At 65.3% G+C, this 24132-nt stretch overlaps 2 protein-coding genes across 7 annotated transcripts; one reads left to right on the plus strand and one right to left on the minus strand.

Moving 5' to 3' along the window:
- The first annotated feature begins 1655 nt into the window (after nt 1-1655).
- Nucleotides 1656-6857, plus strand: TMEM198 (transmembrane protein 198). Of its 6 annotated transcripts, none has more exons than XM_086750707.1 (5): nt 1656-1733; nt 3651-3889; nt 3992-4567; nt 4796-5004; nt 5451-6857. In XM_086750707.1, exons 2-5 carry the CDS (start codon nt 3700-3702, stop codon nt 5595-5597), a joined length of 1122 nt encoding a protein of 373 aa, XP_086606833.1. In that variant the 5' UTR covers nt 1656-1733; nt 3651-3699; the 3' UTR covers nt 5598-6857. The 6 variants fall into 6 exon arrangements, with proteins under 6 accessions (XP_086606833.1, XP_086606834.1, XP_086606829.1 ...); XM_086750708.1 differs by having other exon boundaries at nt 4796-4986; XM_086750703.1 differs by having other exon boundaries at nt 3651-4567.
- OBSL1 (obscurin like cytoskeletal adaptor 1) lies at nt 6586-22175 on the minus strand. The gene is made up of 26 exons (XM_086750702.1): nt 21131-22175; nt 20115-20384; nt 19656-19916; nt 19019-19324; nt 18623-18904; nt 18267-18542; nt 17858-18130; nt 15158-15430; nt 14498-14773; nt 14144-14416; nt 13532-13807; nt 13028-13303; nt 12663-12938; nt 12126-12407; nt 11215-11490; nt 10803-11078; nt 10444-10710; nt 10016-10285; nt 9667-9933; nt 9079-9345; nt 8623-8735; nt 8321-8474; nt 8055-8216; nt 7799-7903; nt 7403-7669; nt 6586-7159 (listed from the first exon to the last, which is right to left on the minus strand). Exons 1-26 carry the CDS (start codon nt 22173-22175, stop codon nt 7152-7154), a joined length of 7077 nt encoding a protein of 2358 aa, XP_086606828.1. The 3' UTR covers nt 6586-7151.
- Between the last annotated feature and the right edge of the window lie 1957 nt (nt 22176-24132).

Below are 24132 nucleotides of genomic sequence, written 5' to 3' on the forward strand. Positions count from 1 at the left end.
TGCCAGGTGTTACTGAACGAAGAGGAGGAGGAGGACCCGGCCTTTCCACCCATTGCCAGCCCGTGGCTCTGCTTCCGGCAGCCTTGCAGCTGTCGGGGCTCTCAAGTGCCCCTGGAGTTACTCTGGCTGGTGGGGAGCCCAGCCCACCCTCCACACAAAACACATCCTGCGTGCCCCGGGGAGCACTGGCAGCCGCAGAGCACAGCAAGACACCAAGGGCGGGCGGGAGCCTGCTCAACTCCGGGGACTCTTTCATTTTCTGGGACAAAGCAGCCTGTTTTCATCAGGAAGCGGTTGGCAGGATGCCACCCCCCAGAGATACGGGACCATCATCCAAGCTCGGCTCGTTTTCATAAGGCATTTTTCTCCTGAATAAGCCAAGACAAGCAACAGGCAAAGGCGGTCACATGGACGGCAGTTTAATGAAGAACATATAAAAACTGGAAACAGAGGGAAGGCGATGGGGTGAGGAGGTGCCAGAAGGGAAAAGATGCAGAAGTAAGAAATGAGCAGAGATTTTCCATGGACAACGGCCAAAAAGCAGGCGTGATCATAAACAACCAAATTCGCCTGTTTTCTGTACGCAGAGAAATGCATTAGAAATGGATGTATTCGATTTCCTTTACAGGCTGGAATATTTAATATTGGTCACCTTATACAAACTGAGATGATTTTACAGGAGTGCTAAGAGAGGTTTCATTCTGAAATGACTCTGTTGGTCTGAGCTTGTATTTAGATAGAGGTGCAGTGGGAGCAAGTACTGAAGTTTTCAGAAATAAGACTCTCAGCTCAGGAAAACTGCACGGAGATGAAGCTGTGGGCAGAGCAAACATCTCCCCAGGGCTCTCTGGGGTGGTAGCCAAGCCCAAGGCCCCTGTGCCCAGCCTCAGGAGATCCCGCGAGGGAAGCAGCCGGTGGGTACTGCGCCGTTCCTCCGGCAGCCCCTTCGCAGCCCCCCACCAGCTGCAGCTCCCGCCTTTTGTTTCCCCAGCGCTGGCGTGGAGCTGGGAAGGGGCTGCCAGGGGAGCGGCGGCTGCTGCCAAGAGACTGTTCCCTGCCAGGATTTCCCGGGGGGTCTCTGGCGCCACAGCCAGGAGGTGCCAGCCCCGGGGAGCTCCGCAGAGCGCCGTTTCCTACCACCTACCTGCCACGCCCGCGTCTCCCGGCCACTTGTGGGGTGACGGGTGGGCAGTCCCTGTAGGTGTCCCCTCCAAATGCGGCACTGCAGGCCCCGTGGCCCTGGCACAAGCCCCTTGTGAGGTCCGTGGCCCTCTGCACGCTCTGTCTGGCGCGCACCCGACACGAGGCTCTCCCACGGTTTTTGTACCCGCGCCCCTGTGCCCCCCTCCTGCTCCCTTCCCTTCGCGCTGCGCCCAGGGGCCTGCAGCCCTCCCCAGCCCGGTGCACGCTGCGCCACGCCGCACGTGCCGCCGTGGTCCGGCTCCCGGGGGCGCGCCTCAGGGCACGTGCCAGCGCACGCCCCGGCGCACACCCCACCAGGTGCAGGCTCCGCCCCCTCGGTGAAGCCCCGCCCAATCTGCCGGCGAGGCTCCGCCCCCCCTCTGCAGGCCCCGCCCCCCTCGGGCTGCGCGGTGACGCAGCGCGGTGACGTCAGGCGGAGCTGTCCGCTCAGCACCGCGCGGCGGGCCGCCCCGCCAGCATGCGCCGGGGCCGGGGCCGGGAGCGTCGGGCGCCGCGGGGCCGCCGCCGCCGCTGCGGGGCCGGGAGCGCAGGTGGGACTTTGCGGGGCGGGGCCGCAGGGCGTGGGGGCAGCACGTGGGGATTCAGCAGGCGGAGGTGGGGGGGGAAGGCGGGCCGAGGCCCCTCGGGAGAAGGGCTCGGGCACCGGGCTGCCGGCGCCTCCCCCAGCCGGCGGGGAGCGGAGCGCAGCGCTCGGAATGGGCGTGCGAGGCCCCGGCGGGGCGCCCCCGGGACCCCCGCCCCGAACAAAGAGAGGGGCGGAGCGGCCCCGCGCCCCGGCGGCCCTTGCGGCCGTTGCTTAGCAACGCCGCGCCCGCCCCGCCGGCCCGGGGCCCCTCATCCCGGCGGGGGGCAGCGGGGCCGGCGCGGGGGGGGGGGAGTTGTGGCGGGGCCGGGCCGGGCCCCGAGCGCTGCCCCCCGCAGGGGTGCGGGGCAGGCGGCGGCGGCTGCGGGGAGGGCGGCAGCAGGTGGGTGAAGTCCCGGCGCCAATGAGCAGGCGCGGGGCTCCCCTAGCAACAGTACCCGCGCCAATGGGCGCCGGGAGCGGCCCGCAGCCCGGCCTGCGGACACCGGTTTGCCCGGGCGACCCTGCCCCGCTGCCCTGGCCCCGGCCTGCCCTGGGTTGAGGGGCAGAGAGCGGCCCCTCACCGCCCCCCCAGCCGTGCCGTGCCCACCCCATCCCCCTGGCTGGCAGAGGCCCGCTTTCCCCCGACCCGGCATCCCCTGTCCCCACCGGGGCAGCCGGGGCCGGCCCGTCGCTCCCAGGCGCCGTGGTTAAAGTCTAATCCCGCCTGGCATCCCCGCTGGGGGCTCAGGCAGGGCGGGCAGGGGCCCAGCGCTTGCCTGCCCGCTCCCTGCCCGCCTGCTTCCCCGGGATTAGGCACCGTGCTCACGGGGATTTGCCCTGGCTGGTGTTTTTCCCCCAGCCCGAGGGAGGGAGGAGGCCCGTGGCAGGGGACGAGGCGCTGGGCAATGGAGAGGCGTGCCTGCAGCCTCTGCCCGCTTCCCTGCCCTTTCCTGCTGCTCTGGTTTTGTCAGCCGTCCTGAGCCGGCTGCTTTAATATGGCACTCCGAAGGACCGGCACTGGCATGGGGACAACCGGTGACAATAAACCCATCCTAAACCAACCGAGCCCGGAGAGGCGTCGGAGGAGCAAAGGGATGCTGGAACTGGCTCCAGGTGGGAGCAGGCAGACGGACACTGTAATTAGGTTTAAGCTGGAGCTGGATCAGTCTTTGCGGGGGATTATGACCCCTCTGTCTGCGTAGGCGCTGCGGGGGGCCCAGCGACCGCCTGCTTGGCGTCCGAGTGCAGCCGCAGCCTTATGGGTGAGCCCTCTGGTAAGGGCAGCGCCAGACAGGGCTGGTCCCCCTCCGGTCCCCTGGGTTGGCCTGGGAGGACTGGACCCAACACTGGGGCCTGCTTTATTTTCACAAGGACACTAGGAGCTGGAGCAGGGATGAAAAATAGCCAGAAATATGATTAGAGGATTGGAGAAAATGCCTTGGAGTACAAGCTTTAAGAGCTCAATCTGTTTAGCCTATAAAAATAGAAGACTGAGGGGTGACTTAATTACCAAGCATAATTACTTCACAGGCAGAAAATATCAGGTAGTGGAAGTCTCCCTTTAATGGAGCAGGGAAAGGGCGCTGGAGAGCCAGGGGCAGGAAATCGAAACAAATTACAAAGCGCCACGTCCTGGCAGCAAGGGTCCCTGGGAGCGTGGACGGGTTCCCCGGGGACAGTGCATCCCTGCAGCCGCCCCCTGGGTGCCAGTCTGTGCCCCTACAGCCTGCATGGATCAGGCTGTTCCCCCATTCTCTTCCTTCCCACCTGGGTAGCGAGGGGCCGGAGTGGTTTTTTTGGGCAGCTGGGTGCTGAGTGCGTGGGCACCGCCACTGGGCACGTGCCGCCCGTACCTCCACCCCCCTTCTCTCTCTCTCACCAGCTGGGGCGCAGCTTTGCTGGCGAGCCATGGGGCAGGAGCGGAGATTTTGATGCCTTTTCCGGGAGTCCTCAGAGCCATGACTGCAACTGTGCAGACGTTGCGGTTCAAGCTGCTGCCGCACGAGCCGGGCCAGGAGTGGGGGCACAGCTGCCAGCAGGAAATCGAGCGTCGCTACCAGGTGGTGCCCTCGGTGGTGTGTGCCATGTGCTGCCTCTTCGGCATCATCTACTGCTTCTTCGGTGAGCCAGGCCAGCCGGCGGCTGGTGGGGCAAGCGGGGAGAAGGGCAGCCAGGTGGGGTATGCTGGCCAACCACCCACTGACTGCGGTGGTCTCTCCGCAGGCTACCGCTGCTTCAAGGCCGTCATGTTCCTGACGGGGCTGATGTTTGGCTCCATCATCATCTTCATGCTGTGCTACAAGGAGCGGGTGCTGGACACACAGCTGAGCGTGGAGGCCTCAGTGGGCATTGGGCTGGGCATCGGGGTCCTGTGCGGGTTGGTCACCATGCTGGTGCGCAGCGTCGGCCTCTTCATGGTGGGGCTGCTTCTAGGGCTGCTGCTGGCGGTGGCCACGCTGGTGGTGATGGAGCAGTTCTACCACCCACCGACGGTGTGGATCCCCATCGCGCTGCTCCTGGGTGTGGGAATGCTCTTCGCTGTCCTCACCCTGCAGTGGCAGCGGTTCTTCACCACCCTCTCCACCGCCGTTTTCGGCAGCGCCATCATGACCGTCACCGTTGACTACTTCATCGAGCTCTTCCTCCTGGTGCAGTACATTTACGAGCGCATCAAGGTGGCCCCTGCTCGCCCCGTATGCTGGTACAGCTGGGTCATCCTGGGCGTCTGGCCACTCCTCACCACACTGGGTGTCCTGGTCCAGTGGAAGGTCACGGCTGAGGGCTACTCCCACACTGAAGGTGCGTGGGGGCTGGAGGAGATAGACATGGCCTGGGGTGGGTGCAGGAGCTGGGGCACTGGGTTGGGGGTTCCCAGCGCCTGGTTTGCATGAGTGGATAAGAGATTTGGGACACTGCAGGGATGTGGTACAGCAAGCGGAGGCCTGAGTATGCAAAGCCAGGGCAGGTTTGGGTGTGGGGAGGATTTTGGGGCGCTCCCCGGTGCTCACAGGCCCCTCTATCCCGCAGTGATCATCAGCCGGCAGCAGCGCCGTGTGCAGCTGATGCGCATCAAGCAGCGGGAGGACCGAAAGGAGAAGAAGAAGAAGCGGAGACCCCATCACCCACCGCCTCACCAGCACAAAGCCCACCCACCTGAGCCCGCCTACCGCCGCAAGCCCAACCCCGTGCGCCGCTTCGATGGGGACGTGCTCTCCCCCGTGAGTCCCGCGCCCAGGGTAGAGATCCACCCCGGCCTCCGTGGCCCTTCCTTCTCTGTGCGGGTGGGCTGGGGAGGGGAGAGGGGAGAGGTGCCCAGGTGCAGCCGGCATCCGAGCTCCTTGAGGGACGAGGCTGGGGCATCCTGGGGACCAGACAGCTCAGGAGGGGCTGAACTGGGACTTGCCCACCGCAGAGCACTTTGGCCTTTGCGAGTGATGTAAACCAGTGGCTGCAAGTGCTGCAGCTGCGATAAAAACAGGCCATGGGTGAGGTGTGAAGCCTGTGTCTGGAGAAGGGATGGGGCTGTGCACCCTGCTGTGGCCAGTCCCCAGAGGGCTCGAGTACTGGGGTGGGTGAGACTGCACAGGGCAGGTTCTGGGGGGGTGCTGCAGAGCTTAGGGTGGGGTGGAGTGGGCCAGGAGCAGAGCCCTGCTCACTTTCTGTCCCCCATCCTCTCAAGCAGAGCTACATCCAGAGTTTCCGAGAGCGGCAGACGGGACCGTCCCTGAACAGCCTCATCGCCAGCTCCCACGCTGTGGTGGACCTGGACTATGACTGCAGCTCCACCGTGCCCCTCACCACGGGCTCCGGCCCCGCCGTGCGGGTATAAGGCAACCCAGTGACCTCGAGCAACACCAGCACCCCAGCCTGCTCCAACAGACCCCCTGGGACAGGCGGGGCTGTGCCCTCGGCCCTGGGCGGCTACACGCACCTCGGGGCTGTGGACAGAGACCCTTTCCGAGGATGCGTGGGACTTGACTGGGGGAGCCCCGGCTGCCCGCGGCGTCCAGAGGTGCTGGGGGACCCCTCCGGCAAGGACTCAGCCCAAGGACTGGGGACACCAACACCTATGGACGTGTGGTGTGAGTGGCTCTTGCTGGGGCAAGGGGTGTGTCCCTCGGTCCCCTGGTGCTGTGTGTTTCCCCACAGCTTGGGCACGCTCATCCTGCATCCAGACATCTCCCTCCCCGTGTTTGAGCCTCCCCTTCCCCAAGAGCAGCTCCCTGCGTCTGCCCCCACCCCGTTGCACCCCACAGCAACTCCCCAAGTGCCTGGGCCCCACATCCCTTCCTCAAAGAGCAGGTCCTTCAGCCCTTGCCCCCACCCCTCGCCAGGGACTCCCCTGAGCATGTGCTCCTCGTCTCACCCTGGCCCTGAGAGCAGCTCCCAGACAGCGCTTCCCAAAACCTGCCTCCTCAGAAGGTCCCCCTGCCCTAGACACCCTCCCTGCCCCCCAGAGTGGCTCGCCTCCCCCCCTCTTCCCCGAGCTGGACCAGGGTGGTCCTGGGGCAGAGGCTGCCAGGGCCAGGCAGTTGCTAGGAGGACGCTGTCCTGGAGTGATGCTGTGTGCACACCCCCCCGCCAAAATGTTTTGACGGGAGACAGGACACTGCATCCAGCCTTCAGGCAGAGGCTGGGCTGCCTCAGGGACGCGGGAACCCCCGTGGCGTCAGAGGCCGTCGCTGTTTTGCTGGCGACTGGATTTTATAGTGGCCGGGGGAACCCTGGGGTTGGGCCAAGCCTCCAGCCGGCGCAGGACAGGAGCCCCGGAGCACCACTGCGAGCAGAGGCTCCCACCTTGTATATAATTCTCTTGCTGTGATTTGTATTAATTTATTACGGAGTGAGCCAGGACTTCCCCACGGCCAGGCAGGCAGGATGGTGGCAAGACTGGACCAGGGTGCCCCCCTGCTTTGGGAGCCCCCCCACCAGCCCAGTCCAGCCGGCCCTGCTGCCCCGGGAACTGCATGTGTCTGCCAGGTGCCCCCATCCCTGCAGCGCCGCGCCACCGTCCCCACCTTTTCGGTCTCTTTTGTAAATGTGCCAAACGCTGCTGAGGCCGTGGCCACACAGTAAAGAGCCTTTTGGAGCCTGGCGTGCAGGGCCAGGGGCTGTGCTGGGGACCAGGGTTGAGGGGGAGCCCCATGAGCCGGGGCTGCTGGGGGCGGGGGGGGGAGCAGAACGGTGCCGCTACTCCTTCTCCTAATGGGACGCTGGCTCACTGGGGTGGCAGAAGCCATATCAGAAAAAAAAAAAAAAGCTGTTTAATGCAGCCCTGAGGCTGGAGGAGGCTGGGGATGGTGTCCGTGTGTCCGTGCATCCTGGGGGAAGCATGACCCCATCTCCCAGCAGCGGCGTCTGTGTCTGTGTGCAGCCCCAGCTCCTAGCTCCCTGCGGGGACAATGGGAGTCAGGGAGAGGTGCAGCATTTCTGGAGCTGGCCAGGCCCCCAGAACGGGTGTCCCAGCCAAGGCGGGCACAGATCCCTGGTCCTGTGTCCAGCCTGCTCCCCCCACCCCAGTGCTCAGACCCTTGCAAGCAGTGAGGCGTGGGGACAGGGCCCTCAGTGTCCCTCCACTGCAAGGCAAGGGGGCAACACCAGCCCCCAGTGATGCCCCCTCGTTTGCCTCCTCACCCTCCACGAGGAGCCGGGCGGTGGAGCGGTCGTCGAAGGCGTCACAGGTGTACGAGTCCTCGTCCTCAGGGCCCACGCGGTGGATGATGAGTGTGCGGTAGCAGTCCAGGTTGCAGATCTCGTACTTGTCACCAGCAAAGATCTCGGTGTCCCCTCGGAGCCAGCGCACCCGGCCCCGCGCGTGGGACACGGTGCACTCCAGTGTCGCCTTGTGCCACGCCAGCACTGTCTTGTCCCGCAGGGGCTTCACGATCCGGATGGGCAGCGCTGGCAGGCGAGGGGGAGCCGTTGGCATCGTGGGGCGAGCAGGCTCCCATGGGGACCCCATGAGACGGCCCTGCTGTGCCCCAGCCCTGATGCTGGAGCAAAACCAGCCCTCGCACCCCGCGCCAGTACCTTCCACCTGCAGGCTGGCCTCCGACACCACCGTCCCGGCTGCGAAGCGGATGAGTCCTGCGTCCTCGGGGCGCACGCCGCAGAGCAGCAGGAAATGCCGGGTCCCTGGGGAAGGAGAGGCTGGCTCAAGGGGATAGCGATGGGCACCCATGGCAGGCGAGAGGCACAGATTCCCCCTTTGTCCACACAAACTCCCCTTGCTTGAATTCGCCCCCTCCCAGACTCAAACTGGGCGTGGGGCCGCCTGCACCCCCACCTTCTTGCCGTATCTTCACCGTGCTGGAGACCTTGATTTTCTCCCCGTTCCAGAACCACTCGCCCTTCACATCGCCGTGTGATGCCTCACAGGTGAAGATGGCGTTGTCACCCTCTCGCACCTGGGTGTCCTGTAGGTCCTGCATGATGCGGATCTGGCGCTCTGCGGGTAAGGGACAGGGTGCCAGTGCGACCAAGGGTGGGGGGGTGCAGTTGGTGCAGGATTTGGGGTTCCACATGCCCCTGGGATCGGGGGGGTGGCCGTACCCTGGACGTGCAGTGTGGCAGAGGCCCTGCAGTCGCCCGCGTCGCAGGTGTAGACGCCAGCATCGGTCAGCTCGCAGCGGCTCAGCTGCAGGACACGGCACCGACCAGCCGAGTATATGCGGCATTTGGGCCCCGGCCGCAGCTCCTGCCCGTCCTGCCCAGGGAGCGTGCGTTCAGAGGGGCAAGCAAGCAGCACCCCACTGCTCCACACTTCCCTTCCCTGCCAGCAGCCCTGGCAGGGAGGGCAGCGGCCAGGGGACAAAGCAGGGAGTAGGACACGGCTGGGCATTGCTGGACCTCACCTTGAACCACTTCACCTCCGCGCTGGGGCGAGACAGCTCACACTCAAAGCTGGCGACCCCCGTCTCTGGGACCCCCAGGTCCCGTGGGACCCTCACCATGGTGACCGGAGGCTCTGAGGAAAGAGGACACAGGGCAGGAAGGTTTGGTAGGGGAAAGACATAGGCTTGGGGCTGCGGGGATGGGGAGTTGTGCCTGGGGCATCTCAGCATGGGGCAATGGTGGCACTTCCTAGGGCACCACCATGGACAAGCACTCATTGCTGGTGGTCCAGCTGGCTCTGGCCCAGGGGTCCCCACCGCTGAGCTCACTTCTTCTCCGTGGGGACAGGGGCGCATCTGCCAGTGTGTGCCTGGAGTGGCCCAGCTCAGCCCTGGCACCTTCCCTGGGACCGAACGGCTGCAGAATGGGCAGCGCTGGTGCTGCATGCCCCACCGAGCCTGCCCCGGTGACCGTACCCCGCACAAGCAGGCGGGCGCTGCAGCGCACAGTGTCAGCAGTGAAGGTGACGGTGCCCGAGTCCTCCAGCGCCAGCCTCTCCAGCGTCAGGCTGTGCCTGCAGCCCATGGCGCTGATCTGGCATGTTCCACTGGGCTTCACCCGAATGCCATCCCGCGTCCAGACCCCAGGCACGCCAGGGTGAGACAGCTCCAGGTGGAAGGTGGCTGTCTCCTTCTCAAAGGTCTCCATGTCTGCCAGTGGCGTCCGGATCGACACCTTCCGGGCTGCAAGGGACCCATGTCCATGAGCGGGTGCCTGCTCCCCCTCAGAGCCCCCGGCTCCCCAGTCTGTTCTTGCTGGAGTGATCCCCTAAATCCAGCCATTTTTACCAGGCTCCCACCCATCGACTGCCCCTTCCAGCCAAGTACCAGCTCTGCCCACACTCCCTTCTCCAGCCTGCAGTGTAGTTGCAGCTGGTGGATGCCCTCCCCGTCCCTGTCCCCATCCCCATCCCCATCCCCATCCCCATCCCCATCCCCATCCCCATCCCCATCCCCATCCCCATCCCCATCCCTCCCTGTCCCTGTCCCCAGCATAGTACTCACGCTCCACGCAGAGCTTGGCCTGCGTGCGGTCGTGCAGCGTCTCGCAGCGGTAGGTGCCGCGGTCGGCAGGGCCGAGGCAGCGGATGGTGAGAGTGCGCCGGCACCCCGACTCCTGCAGCTGGTACTTGCTGCCCGGCTGGAGGAGGATGCCCTGCTTCAGCCACTGCACCTCGGCGGCCTCGTGGCTCACCTCCACTTCCAGGCACGCGTCCTCCTCCTCCTCCACCACCATGTCCCGCAGCTTCCGCACAAACAGCACCTGCGCCTCTGCGCAGCCCGTGCACCGGGTCAGCATCCAGCCCCGGAGCTGTGCCCCATGCTGCGCCCCAGCCAGCTCCGTCCCCCTCACCTTGCACACTCAGCCGGGCCGTGCTCACCAGCCCCTCAGCGTTGGCCGTCACAGTGCTCGCGTCACCCAGCTGGCACTGCTGGAGGGTGAGGCTGTGGCACAGCCCACTCCTCGTCACCAGCAGCCGCTCGTCGGGGACCACGGGCTGGCCATTCAGCTGCCAGGTCACGGCCACATCCTCAGGGGACACCAAGCACTTGAAGGTGGCATCCTCCCCCTCCAGCACCGTCAGGCTCTGCAGCTCCGTGATGATCTCTACCACCCTGGGGACTGGAGCCAGGGCGTCGAGGGACGGCACTGAGGACCCCCCCATCCTACAGAGCCATGGAGCATCCCCACACCTCCCTACTACTGCCATGCCCAGCTTCCTCCCAGCCCCCGTGGCACAGGGTCCCTGCGCTGGTGGCCAAGCCTTGGGCACAGCTCACCCTGCACTGTCAGCATCGCCAGCGTCCGGTCATCGTTGGACTCGCAGCAGTACTCGCCGGCATCCTTGGGCTCCACGCGGCTCAGCACCAGTGAGCGCTCTCGTCCCTCCGCCATCATCTGCCAGCGGGGGCTGGGTGCCAGCGCCCGCCCATCCTTCCGCCACACCACGTCGCCTCGTGCCTTGCAGAGCTCGCACCACAACACCACCCGCTCGCCCTGCCGTGCATGCACGTCCGACAGCCCACGCAGGAATTTCACCTGCAGCTCTGCGCAGCCGAATCCCCCATGTCAGCACCCACCGTTGATGCAGGGGGAGGTCCCTGGGCACCCCCACTGCCCCACCGCCACCACCACCCACCTCGAACGCTCACATCAAACTGCATCTGGTCGTGGGGGGAGAGGCAGGTGTAGATGCCAGCGTCTTCCTTGGCCATGTTGTGGAGGACAAGGCTGTGCACACGGCCGTCCTGTCGCAGCTCGCAGCGCTCACTGGCCACCGCCACCTGCCCTGGGCCCTGCCAGGTGATGTCCGCTCGCTCCGTGGAGACGACTGCGGAGAGCACGGCGCTGCCGCCCTCCAGCACCAGCAGCTTCTCCCGCTCCTCCCGTTTGTTCACGAACAGCACAGGTGCCTCTGTGCCAGGGGAGCGCCGGGCTTAGCGGTGCCCCTGCCAGCTGCACCAGCATGGCATGGGGCACAAAGCATCCTGGTGTGGGGCAGGGGGTTGCTCCTGCCCCCCGGCACAGGTGAGGGACACCTCCAGGCTCACCTTTCACGTGCAGCATGAAGAGCATCTCGTCGTCACCGGCATCGCAGAGAAAGATGCCGCTATCTCCCAGCTCAGCTTGCTTGATGGTGAGGCTGCGTGTGGGGCCCTCACTGCACACCAGCAGCCGCCCACCCGAGTGCAGTGTCTGTCCGTCCTTCTGCCACTGCGCCGCTGCTGTCTCGGGGGACAGCCGGGCCACCAGTGTCACGCTGTCCCCCTCCAGCACCTCCAGTGGGCTCTGCGCCTCCTCCTTGTTGACAATGCGCACGGGCCGGGCTGGAGGGCACAGGGGATGAGGCAGGTCTGAGGGGTGTCCCCGCAGCACGGGGCAGCCGCTGTGAGCAGAGAGGTGGCAGTGCCCAGAGCGAGTCACCCTGGGAGCTGTGGGGCAGGCATGCAGGCTGTTGGGGTCTGGCAGCTCAGGGTCCCCTCGGGGAAGGGGCCTCAGGCAAGGACAGCAGCAGAGCCCATCGCTTCTGCATCCCTCCCTGCACAGGCAGATCAGCTGCCGGGTTAGGGCCATTAATTTTGGTGTCCCCCCATCCCAAGTGCCTTGCTGGGGAGCTGGGACTCCTGCCTGCCCAGCTCTCCATCCCCAGCTGATAAGGGTCCGGGCTGAGCTCAGCTCTTGGCAGCCGAAGCAGGAGGAGCGGCGCCTGTGAGCCGGCCAAGGCTAAATTTAACCAGCCCCTGGCTGGGGTAGGCGGGAGGGACGCGTCTCGCCACGACCCTGACATGTCCCTTCCTGGCCGACAGCTCCTGCGGGGTTGGGGACAGGGTTCCCGCCCTCCCCTGCCATGCTGCTCTGATAGTCCCTGCCATCAGCGGGGTCACAGCAGCGTCCCCTCCCCTCACCCAGGGGATCCCACCGTGGTGGGGGTCCCCGGGGCAGTGGACTCCTGCCAGCTCACCCAACACCTCCACATTTGTCACTGCGCGGTCACTGGCGGCGTCGCAGACGTAGCACCCCGAGTCACCAGGCTGTGCCCCGTGGATGGTGAGCTGCCGCAGCACCCCGCGGGCCTCGACCTGCACCCGCTCGCCCGGCTGCACCTCCTGGCCATCCCGGAGCCAGCACACAGCAGCGTCAGGTCGGGAGAGCTCACAAGCCAGCACCAAGTCCTCCCCGGCCACCAGACAGTGATGCTCCGTGGCGCCTGTGTTGCCCACAATGGTCACTGGTGGCTCTGGAGCTGGAGAGACAGGCTGTCACCGCTGGAGCAGCAGCCTGTGCCGGGTGCTGCAATGGCCGGATCCCGTTTGGATCTTCTCTGGCTGCAGCTGGGCAGCGCAGGGCTTTCCACAGAGTCCCTGCATTGGTATAGCCTGCTCCGTGTGTCGACCCCAACCAGCCTCCCCATTCTCAGCCCCACACCAGCCTGGCAGTAGCCAGGGACCCACCTGGGTCTTTGCCCCACTGGCCATCCTCCCTGGGACCTCCCACTCACCTTCCACAGTGACGCAGAAGATGATGCTGTCATCACCAGTGTCACAGAGATACTCTCCCGCATCCCTGCCCGTGGCACCCAGGATGACGAGTGAGCGGCGCACCCCATCCTCTTCCAGCCGCACACGCCCTGTGTCCTGCAACTTCTCCCCATCCTTGTACCACTTCACCTCCCCATGGGCGTGTGAGAGGTGCACCTCCAGCACCAGGTCCTCCATGGCCTGGCAGTGCCGGCGGGTCGGCAGGACGTCCCTCTCCAGGATCCTGACCTGCGGGTCTGCAGCACCCAACACCAACACAGCTGGGGTCTCCATGGTCCGTGCACCCAGCACCCCCCACCAGGCTCTCCCTCCACCTCTTGCTCACCCAACACTTGGACAGTGAAGGTCACTGCGTCATTGGTGGCGTCGCAGATGTATTTTCCAGAGTGCTCAGCTCGGGCCGCGGGGATGAGCAGGCGGCGGTGGGCACCCTCCTCCTCCAGTACCAGGCTGCCCCCAGCCTCCAGCCTGACACCTTCCTTGGCCCAGCACACGGGAGCATCTGCGCGGGACAGCTCGCAGCCCAGCATCACCGTCTCCCCCAGGGACACCGTCACCACGGGGGGAGGTCTGAGAGGCTGCAGAATCCTCACCGGCAGCTCTGCGAGGACGGCATGGCTGTGATAGAGCAGCGTGGGGACAACGCGGCCACAGGGATGCCTCTGCTGCCAGCCCCAGGCGAGCACCCACCCTGAGTGGCCCAGTGCCTGACGGGTGGGCACCCACTGGCTCTGTCACTACGTAGGAGCAGGTACCCCTCACCCAGGCTGGGAAAGACCCTCAGGCTGGAGCCCCATCAGTGCCTCCCTGCTCCCAGGTCCCCGCTGACCTGACACCTTGACATCAAAGGAGACGGCCTCGTCCTTGCTCTCGCAGATGTACTCGCCCGTGTCCTCTGCGCTGCTCCTGGGGATGAGGAGGCAGCGCCAGGCCCCCTCTGCCAGCAGCAGCAGGTTGTCGGTCTCGTCCACCTCCAGCCCATCCTTGAACCAGCGCACAGGAGCGTCCGGCACAGAGAGCTCACACCGCAGCTCTACGCACCCCGGTGCCTGCACCGGCAGCTCCAGCGAGCGCTGCAGAGGGTGCAGGATCCTCACTGGTGGCTCTGCCGGGGATGTGGAGGAAGGGTGTGAGACCTGCTCTCTGCACCATTCCCGGCTCTGCTGTCCCTACTTACTGTCACCTGCATCTCTGTCCCCATGGCACTGCACAGATGCTACAGGCTCTCACCCCAGGGCAAAGGGGCAGGGGCTGCTGGAGGGCAGCAGTAGTGGGCATACGATGCTGGCCCAGCACAGCTGGAATGGGGCGCCCAGCAGCCCCTGGGTGATGCTGCCACATCCCCTCCTCTGCTCAGGGGCAGGGAGCAGTGCTGGAGACCCCATGGCACAGAGCTGGGGCAGCGCTGCTCTTCCCAGGACATCCCTGCTGTGCCACCAACCTGCCACCAAGACGTCGTAGGAGACAGACACATCCCCAGCATCACAGACGAACTCCCCCGTGTCCTGCGGCCGGGCACAGGGAAGCACCAGCCGGTGCCGCAGCCCCTCCTGCTCCAGCACCAGGCTCTCGCCAGCCTCCACCTCCTCCCCGTCCTTGTACCAGCGCACTGGGGCTGCTGGGCGGGACAGCTGGCACCACAGCTCCACGCGCTGCCCGGTGACATAGGCATGGGGGGCCTTCATGTTGGAGCTGACGATCCTCACCGGTGCCTCTGCCAGGAGACATGTCAGGGGGCTCAGCCGTGGTGGTGGGTGAGCCCCGCAGGATGATGGGCACCCCCCAGGCAGCTCACCGCTCACGGTCACCCTGAAGCTGACAGCATCGTCCCCGGCATCACAGGTGTACGTCCCTGAGTCGGATGGTGCAGCTGTCGGGATGTGCAGCCACCGCGAGCATCCCTCTGAGTGGATGACCAGGACCTCAGTGGGGACCACAGCCTCACCATCCTTCAGCCAGCAGACGGGGGCATCCGGGGGGGACACCTGGCACTCCAGCAGCACGGGCAGCCCCGCTGCCACCTCCTGGAGCTGCTGTGCCTCAGGCACCGGGACGATGCAGACCTGTGGGGCTGAGAGGACCAAGACCCTGTGTCACTTGGCCTCCATCCTACCCGCCCTGGGGCCAGCGGCCAGCATTGCCCCAGCCCTGCAGGGCTGGCGGCCAAAAGCCAAGGGAGCATCAGGGCTGGGGTATGAGGTGGCATAACCCATGGCCAGGCAGCCTGGCTGTGCCCGGGGGTGCAGATGGGCAGCACAGCACAGGGCTCTGGGAGGAGATGGAGCAGCCAACCTGCCCCTGCGCCATCCCCATCCAGCCCAGGGTCATGGGCAAGGAGCCGCTCATGAAGAGGTGAGGGGCCAAGATGTGGCATTCGCCAGTGGGATGGCAGCATGAGCAGGGAGCCGGGGCAGAAGGACAAGGGGAGAGGGCTGTAGCTGTGTGTCATACGGACCTGCCACAGTGATGGTGTAGAAGACAGAGTCCCCGCCAACGTCGCAGACGAACTCCCCCGTGTCCTGTGGCCGGGCGCAGGGCAGCACCAGCCGGTGCCGCAGCCCCTCCTGCTCCAGCACCAGGCTCTCGCCAGCCTCCACCTCCTCCCCGTCCTTGTACCAGCGCACTGGGGCTGCTGGGCGGGACAGCTGGCACCACAGCTCCACGCGCTGCCCAGCCATGTAGGTGTGAGGGGCCTCCTCATTCGAGTCGACGATCCTCACGGGTGCCTCTGCCAGGGAGAGACACGGGGCTCAGCCAGGATGTAGAGACCAAGGAGGGTGATGATGGCAGCCAGAGCCCTGTGTGGAGCGATGGCTTCACGCGCTGGCTGGATTTAATGCTGGAAGGGGCCACCTCATCCGCATCCTGCATAGCGCAAAGTGGCTGGGCTGCCCTGCCCGGGGCTCCCGCTGCTCCTCACCCATCGCACCCAGCAGGAGCACCCAGCTTCCAGCCCGGCTGTAAACCACTGCTGTGCCTCCACTCCCACAGCACCTGCCCTGCTCCGCCCTGGGATGGAGCTGAGGGGTGCGGAGGAGGGATGCGGGTAGGCAAGCACCTCATTAGCAAGCTGCAGCACTGCGGATTGCCATGTGTGGTGCCAGCACTGGCCCCTGTGGCTGTCATACTGGGGGGTGCCCGCCCGCCGCCTGTCTCCCTGTTTTGGAGACCGCCTGGTCCCGGCTGGTGTTTCTGTCTTGGCTCAGCCTTGGCATTTGCTTGCAGTGCGGCACAGGCGCGTGGCTCACTTGCGGCCAACATCCCCGTCCCTCTGGCTCACTGGGACCTGGGCCACCATGCCAGATCACAGTGCTCTCTGAACACCACCATTAATGGCTTACACATGAAATGTGTGCCACTGAATCGGACCGCTAAAGCCAGAGGGGCTCCCAGTGCAGGCACGAGGTGAACAGCCCTCCTCTCTCCTGGAAGAAGGTCAGGATGCGGCCCCCACCTGCAGCAGCCAACTCCACCTACTTGGCTAAGTGTGTTGCAGCGGGCGGTAGCTGGTCTGGACCGTGCCGTGGTGCTCAGCCAGCCTGTGACTCAGGTGGGCACAGGGCACAGCCAACACCAGCAACCAGCCCTTCTCACAGCCCGCAGCTGCCCCGTGCTGGGCGGCCGGGCTGCAAACTTCCCAGACAGTTTCCAGCTGTGATGCCCAGGCTCAGCAGTGCAGCCCCACAGCGCACAAGAGTGGCGCAGCGCCAGTTTGCAGCATTCAACCTGCCCCACGCTGAGCCTGCCTCCGCCCGGCTCCCTGATCAAACGCTCGGCCGCTGCCTCTCTCCCCGGGCCTGCTAGAAGCAATCACATCACTGAACTGCGGCCGGAGACATTGAGCGGCACTGAAGGGAGGAGGGGGCGATGTGCCAGCCGCCGGTGGGCAACACTGCTGGGCCCCAGCCCCGCCGCCGGAGCCCCAGCACTCAGCAGCTGCCGGAAAACCCAGAGGCGTGCGAGGGCGGCCAGGCTTGAGGCAGATGGGCTGCGTGCCGCGGCAGCCCCCGGGGGATAGCTGGGATGCCTCGGGGAAACCCAAGCGTGCCGTGGCAGTACTGCTTGCAGCAGCCAGCACGGCACTCATGCCGGAAGGGTGCCAGCCTGAGCCTCCCGGCACCCTCGCTGAGCCCCGACAATGACACCGATGGCTGAGTCCTGGCTGAACTGAGCCAGGCTCTCTAAGACCCTTCCGAGTTATGCAAAGCTGCTCAGCCAAAAGGCTGAGCTTCGACAGATGGTGTTTCCCCCTCCCACCCTAGGGAAGCCGAGCTCTCTGTGCACCACACCCCCGCAGGGCGGACAATGCCTTCTGCCTCTGCCCAGAGCACGTGCTGCCGGTCCTTCCCACTGGCGATATTGCCTTTATCACACTAAAAAACCCTCCTTTCTTCATCACCCTCCCATCAGTCATCACTTCACTGACTTTTCCAGCGACTCTTATCACTTATCCCATCTTCACTCGTACGTCCTCTGCCATCCACTTCCGCCCTTTGCCACGTATTAACACTGTGAAGAGGTTTTCCCACTGCGGTCACAGAGCCTTTTAAAGGGGCTTTAGCTCTGCCCCTGGTCACCTCTCTGTGGTTGCAGGATTGCGGGTTTCGGGGCCAGCAAGGGGAAGTCTTTCACTCACTTTCAGCTTTCATTATCCTCTGCCAGCCAGTGACGCCAGCAGCCACTCCGTGGCCGGGGCAGCCGCCGCAGGATGCCGTCCCCACCTTTCAGCCAGCAAACACCACCCAATCATTGGCATCTGGGCAGCCTCTAATTTTCAGGTCAGCAATTAACACCGCCTGTCAGAGCGATGTCTGACCAGGAGTCACCCCATGCCAGGTGCCCACTTTTTAGCACCCCGGAGGAGGGCTTTGTTACTGGCCCCGGGCAAGGTCTGGCAAACACCCCAGCGTGGGAGTGCTGGGCGCTAGCCCTTGAGCACCTGCATGTTTTGACCGGTCAGAGCAAGCTGTCCCCTTTGGCAGTCAGTCTTAGCAGTTTTACACACAAAAGCTGCTGCAAAACCCCCTGGCCCAACCGACCTGCTGGTGAGGACCTGGCAAGAGCATCTCTGATGAGCATCCACAGAGCAGCAAGTGACATGGGCAGCAACAGCAGCACCCTGCAGCCCCCTGCACGGTGCCTGCATCACACCCACCTGCCACGGTGATGGTGTAGAAGATGGAGTCCCTGCCAACGTCGCAGACGAACTCCCCCGTGTCCTGCGGCCGGGCGCAGGGCAGCACCAGCCGGTGCCGCAGCCCCTCCTGCTCCAGCACCAGGCTCTCGCCAGCCTCCACCTCCTCCCCGTCCTTGTACCAGCGCACTGGAGCTGCTGGGCGGGACAGCTGGCACCACAGCTCCACGCGCTGCCCAGCTACGTAGGCGTGGGGAGCCTCCTCGTTGGAGCCGATGATCCTCACTGGTGCCTCTGCGGGGAATAACGTGGGGCTCAGCACAGGCACCCAGCTGACAGCAGCTTTCAGCCCCATCTTTGGGGCAAGAAGAGGGGCAAGAGCACTGTCAGGAGGTGGGATCCAGGCTCCCACACATGGACCCCAGCTCACCAGTCACGGTCACCACAAAGCTCACAGCATCGTCCCCAGCATCACAGGTGTACACGCCGGTGTCCAAGGGACCCGCGGAGCGGAGAAGTAACCTCCGCACGCTGCCCTCCACCTGCACTGCAATAACGTCGTCCAAGGGCACAGCCTCGCCATCCTTCAGCCAGCGGACGGGAGCAGCTGGGGGGGACACCCGGCACTCCAGCAGCACCGGCAGCCCTGCCGGCACCTCCCGAACCTGCTCAGCCTCGGGCACTGGGGCGATGCAGACCTGCGGGGCTGAGACATCGTGGAGGGATGAGAAGCATCCTCCAGCATGAGAGCCCCAACTGCTCTTCTCCTGGCATGATGCCACTCACCCTGCACATGCAGAGTAGCTGAGTCCTGCACACTGCCAGACACGAAGGTGACCTGGGCCCCGCTGTCGGCCAGCTGCACTCCCCGGATCAGCAGTAAGTGCTCCGTCCCGCGGCGCTGCACACAGTACCGGCTGCTCGCAGCCTCCTCTTCCTCGCCCAGCCTGGCACCGTTGAGGAACCAGGCACCGTGCACCGCGGCCGATAGCTCCAGGGAGAACCGCGCGTCCTCACCGTCCCACACCCGCACATCCTGCAGACCCCTCTCCAGACGAGCTGCTGGGGCTGGAATGTGGCTGGACTCAGCCCCAGCAGCACCGGCTGGCAGCACCACAGCATCCCAGCTGGCTCCTGGGGACAGCCGGATCCTGGGGGGGGGTCCTCACTCGGCACACTCACCGAGATGTACGGAGCCGGGGAATTCCACAGGGCTGCTCCTGCCGTGCTCGTTGGCAGCACAGACACGGAAGCAGTAGTCGGCCTCGCAGGGCACGCTGTCGCCCAGCACCCGCACATGACCAGGCAGGTCTGTGGCCAGGCACTGCACCCACTCGCCCCCCGCCACCTCCCGCCGCTCCAGCAGGTAGCGGCTGGGAGGGCGGTGGTGGGCGTCAGGTGCGGGGCACCATGTCAGCAGGGCTGCATTGTTCTCCACCGCGCTCATCTCAACCGCCACCGGCGCGCTCGGGGGGTCACGCTTCACACCTGCGAGTCACAGCCCATGTTGCCTACTTGGGTACAGCAGTGGGGCTCCCGGTGCTGAGGCTGAGTGGGGCTACACAGCCTGTTTCTCTGGGGACCCTCTCTCTGATGGAGAGGATGGCCTTGCTCCCCTGTAGCACGGTGCTGGTTACAGGAGTTTGCAAGTGCCAGCGAGGCTGGGGCTCTGGAGCCCGGCTAAAGGTCCTCTTCCCCAAAAAGCCATCGCAGCACCACATCCCCAGGGTAGTGGGTGCCCACCCCGTCTCTCCCCCATGTCACCTGCTGTGAATGGACAGGATGGAGGATGCGAGGCGCCTCCAAGCCCAGAGCTTACACTTCACCCGGAGCTGGGAGGATGTCTGCGACTCCCCAACAGCGAAGGAGATGATGCCGGCGTCCTGGCGGGTGACGTGCACCAGCACCAGGAGGTGCGTCCTGCCAAAGCTCTTCAGCACGGTGCAGGGTGACTCCCGCAGCTGCAGCCCATCCCGGCTCCAGCAGATCCCCTCCAATGCCTCCCGTGTCTCCACGCAGAAAACGGCATTCTCCCCCTCCATCACATCCAGCTTCCGAGGCAGCCGCTTCGTGATCACCCCTATGGGAATAGATGCCTGAGGGCTGGGGATGGGTGCTGGGGAGTGGGCTGGGCTCCCCAGGGTGGGACAAAGGAAGAGGAGGGGCAGCAACAGGCACCACAGCCAAATGGTGGGCAGGGAGATGCAGTGAGCAGTGGGGAGCCTGGCAAGGAGGGGGAGAAAAAGGCAAAGCCATGCTGCTGGAGACCTGCCCCCACCTCGGACGGAGACCTCGGCAATACTGCGCCCCTTGTCCTTCATTTGGCAGAGATAGATGCCGTCGTCATCGGTGCGGGCGTCGCGGATTGTCAGGCGCCGCATCACGCCTCGCTCCTCCATCATGTACTTGTGGCTGGGCTGCAGCTCCCTGTCCTCCAGGTACCAGGCAGTGGGGATGGTCTCCAGCGGCACCTGGCACTCCAGCACAGCGTCCTCCCGCTCCACCACCTCCACGTCTGCCAGCTGCACCTGGAACCGCAGCTGGTGCTCTGCCACGGGGAGAGACAGGTGCTGAGGGCGTGTGTGGCACGGCACCCATCAGCAGCCCTTCATTCAGGCTGTTCCCAGCTTGCAGAGCGCCGAGCCCTTGGCCCTCCTCTTCAGCCCATGCAGGATGGTGCTGCCCCAGGAAGCACATCCCCCAGTGCAAGGGGGACCAGGGCTTGGGACACCCAGTGATGCCCCTAGCATCTCAGCAGGGAGTTTTGGGGGACAGAGGACCATGCACGACAGCACACTGCAGCAGGCATCTCAGCAATGAGGAGGTGAGGGAGCAGCGGGGTACAGGCAGGGGATACACCAGGTGTTGGGTCACCCTGGTCACGGGCTGTCCCCAGCTGGCAGGGTGGCCCTGGGGGTCGGGGCTTCCACCAGCGCGGACACTTGGAACTGTGCCCTACAGGGCTGTCCGCCAAAACCACTCAGCACTTCCAGAAGAATTTGTCACTAGGGCACTGTCCCCATCCCCACTCATGGCTGGACGCCCACAGCCCTCCAGAGACACCACCCCTCTGCTTGTGAGGAGAGAGGGGCACAGCGGGGATACAGCTCCTCAGGGGAGCCCAGCATCCCCAGCTTCCAGCCCACAGCTCCATCCGGAGCAGCGTGGGGTAAGCCCTGGCTGCGCAGGGCGGGAGGGAGCCCAGGGGTGCTGGGCTCACACACAGTCTCATCCCTGCCAGACAAGAAGCCCTGGATCCCCTTGGTGCCTGGCCACCCCTGGCCACACTCCTACCTTTCACCTGAAGCTGCACCGCACTGAGGGTCTGGCCGGCGGTGTTGGACGCGGTGCAGACGTACAGCCCCTGGTCTTGGGGCTTGCAGTACAGCACCTTGAGGATGAAGTAGCCCTCCCGGTCCTCATAGATGAGGTGCCTGCGGCCAGGGGCGAGGGGTTCGCCGTCCTTCTGCCAGATGATCTCCGGCTTGGGCTTGCCGGTAACGTAGCAGCGAAACTTGGCGTGCTTCCCCACGCTCACGGCGAACGCCTTGGCCCCTGGCACCCCAGCTGGCACCGTGCCATGGGACACCCGAGTCTCCGCTCCCACGCACCGTCCCGCCACATGCTGCTGTCGCTGCTGCCGCTGCCTCTCCGCCAGTGGCTTGGGACCATCAGCAGCAGAGCCGTTGGGGAGCCTGTTCGATGGTGCGCGGGGTTCGACTAGGAGCACGGCTGCGGCGAGGGCCTCCCGGGAGCCGCTGCGTGCCCGGCACACGTACACCCCGCCGTCCGGGGGCCGGGTGCCGAACAGCTTCAGGAAGTGCCAGTCCTCCGGCTCCTTCCCCACGGCGAAGTGGCTGCTCTCAAAGAGGTCAGAGAGCTTGCGCCCATCCTTCTCCCACTCCAGCACTGGGCAGGGCTGCCCAGACACCCTGCAGGTGAACATCACGTCCTCCCCTCGGCACACCCGCGTGGATGAAGGGGTGACAAGGAAGGTGGGTGCCTTGCCGCCTGAGCATCCATCCTCCTCCCGGCCTTCCGCCACCTCCACCTTGAGCGTGGCGGCAGCGTAGGTCTCGCCAACACTGTTCTTGGCCTTGCAGACATAGAGCCCGCTGTCCTGGGGCGTGGCACGGGACACCAGCAGGCTGTACAGATCTCCCTTGGCCTCCACGCGGAAGCGGTCTGAGGGCTCGATTGGGGTCTTGTCCTTCTCCCAGAGGATGCTTGGCCGGGGATCGCCTGTGATCTGGCAGCTCAGGACCGCATCGGCACCGCTTTGCACTGTGAATGCGCGTGGGTAGCCCAGGAATCTGGGGGCTCCCCCAAATCCCTCCATCACTCCCTTCCTGGGGTCACGGCAGGCAGCCATCTGAGACAGTGGTGGGGATCATCAGCCTAGGGGGATTCACAGACCGACCAGGGTGGGGGCTCAGACTTCTGCAAGGGACCAGCACAGAGCACCCAACCGGAGCCCGTGCTGCAAGAGCATCATCCTCACTCTGAGCACCCCAGCCCCGTTGGGTATGCTCCTGTCTCTGACCGAATCACCCATTTCCCAGCCCCACAGCAGCAGAAGAGTTGATGAAAGGGGCTCTGCATCCTGAGAGGCTGGGGCGCCCACAGCCCAGGCTGCCTGCCCCGGGGTCGCGGAGGTGACCCCAGCTCTGGGGGCAGGGGGACCTCTGTCTAGACGGGGAGTGCAGACAGCTGCTCGCTGGGCGCTGGGGACTGGGACAGCAGCGGCAGGCCAGCCCCAGCCCCAGCCCACCCCTTCCCCACCCGCGGGGCATTCCTGCAGTATCGGGTGGTGGCAGAGCCGCATTCCTGCAGCATCTGGGCTGGCTCAGCAGGCAGGTGCTGATACGGGGCTGTCGGGGCTGGAGGCACTTGGTCGGATCTGGGCGCTTCCTCCCTCTTGGGACCCCCTGTGCCCGGCAGTCACTCCCATGTGCCCCATTCTGGGACAAAGCGGGGCTCCCTTGGGAGCAGGTCCCCCTCCAGAGCATGGTTCCAGGGTCAGGATCCCCCACTCCAGCCTTTCGACACTCAAAGCCCTGGCTGGAAATAATAAGTCCCAGAGGACAGAGGGAAGGCTGGGGAGAGGGGTCCCGCTTTTGGAGGGCGGTGCCTCCATTTCGAGCGCTGTCCAACCCTCACGGGCAGGAGCAGGGCAGGGTGCTCCGTGCCTCCCCGCACCATGGCCGGGGCTGGGGCGGAGGCGTCTCTGCCTCCTTTGGGCGGGGGGAAGAGGAACCAAAATACCCCCTGAATGAGCCAGAGGGGACAGAGGGAGAGGGCGGGTCCCCAGGGAGCGGCACGGAGTAGGGCCAGCTTCTCCTCCCAGACCTCTGTCCCTGGGACCGTGCACCCATCCAGAGCCACCTCACTGGCCACACGCTCCCCAGACCCACGGGCCACCCCACAGCAGCTCCTGCAGCCACACACAGCCCCGATGGCTCAGCCGCCCCGCTGCCCCCTTCAAGCACCCCCTTCCCCAATCACCCTGCCTCATACAGCCCCACAGCTCGGTCCCCTGCCCCACATACGCACCTCGCTTTTGCCGCCTCTCCGCCGTGCCTCCCAGTGCGGGCACCAGCTCCTGCCGCTTCCCCCAGCTCCGCTCCTGGGTGTCAGTGCGCAGGGACCAAATGTTACAAATGCCTGCAGCTGCTGTCCCCAAAAATACCCTCTGATGACACGCTGGGTCGATAAGGCCGAGTCTGCTCCATTCAGCGCCTCGCCAGGGCAGGGCTGGCCTATGTATAGCAGCCCGGCGGGAGCCACCCGGCCCGGAGCGGGCAGGCAGCGCTGCACGTCCAGAGATCTGGGGTGCCACAAACCCGGCCGTGCCCCAGCGCCGGGGCAGCCTGTGGCGGAGGGCAATGTATGGCACGAGGTGTGCGGCATGGGCTGTGTGGCCTGGGACACCAGGCTGCAGCAGGATGGGACATGCCACGCAGGACGCGCCGCGCAGGGTGGGACGTGCCGCACTGGGTGCTGTGTGAGGTGCCAGGCTGCAGGGATGAGATGTGCCGTACTGGCCATGCAGTGCGGGGCACTGGGCTGCAGGAGCATCCCCCCAGGTTGGGGGACGCCTGCCACTGTCCTCCACAGGCAGGGGCAAGATGAAGGGCAGGGTCCCCTCACAGCTTGCCCCACTCCTGCCCCAGGAGCCAGCCTTCTGCCAGCCAGCCCAAACAGCACCACAGCATCCTTCTCCCAGTGCAGCTGCAGGGACTCTGGACTCCAGCTGGCCTGGTTCTGCCTCACCTCTTCCTCCTCCTCCTCCTCCT

Source organism: Chlamydotis macqueenii, chromosome 6 (assembly GCF_036417535.1).
Source record: "Chlamydotis macqueenii isolate bChlMac1 chromosome 6, bChlMac1.mat, whole genome shotgun sequence".
Lineage (NCBI taxonomy): Eukaryota > Metazoa > Chordata > Aves > Otidiformes > Otididae > Chlamydotis > Chlamydotis macqueenii.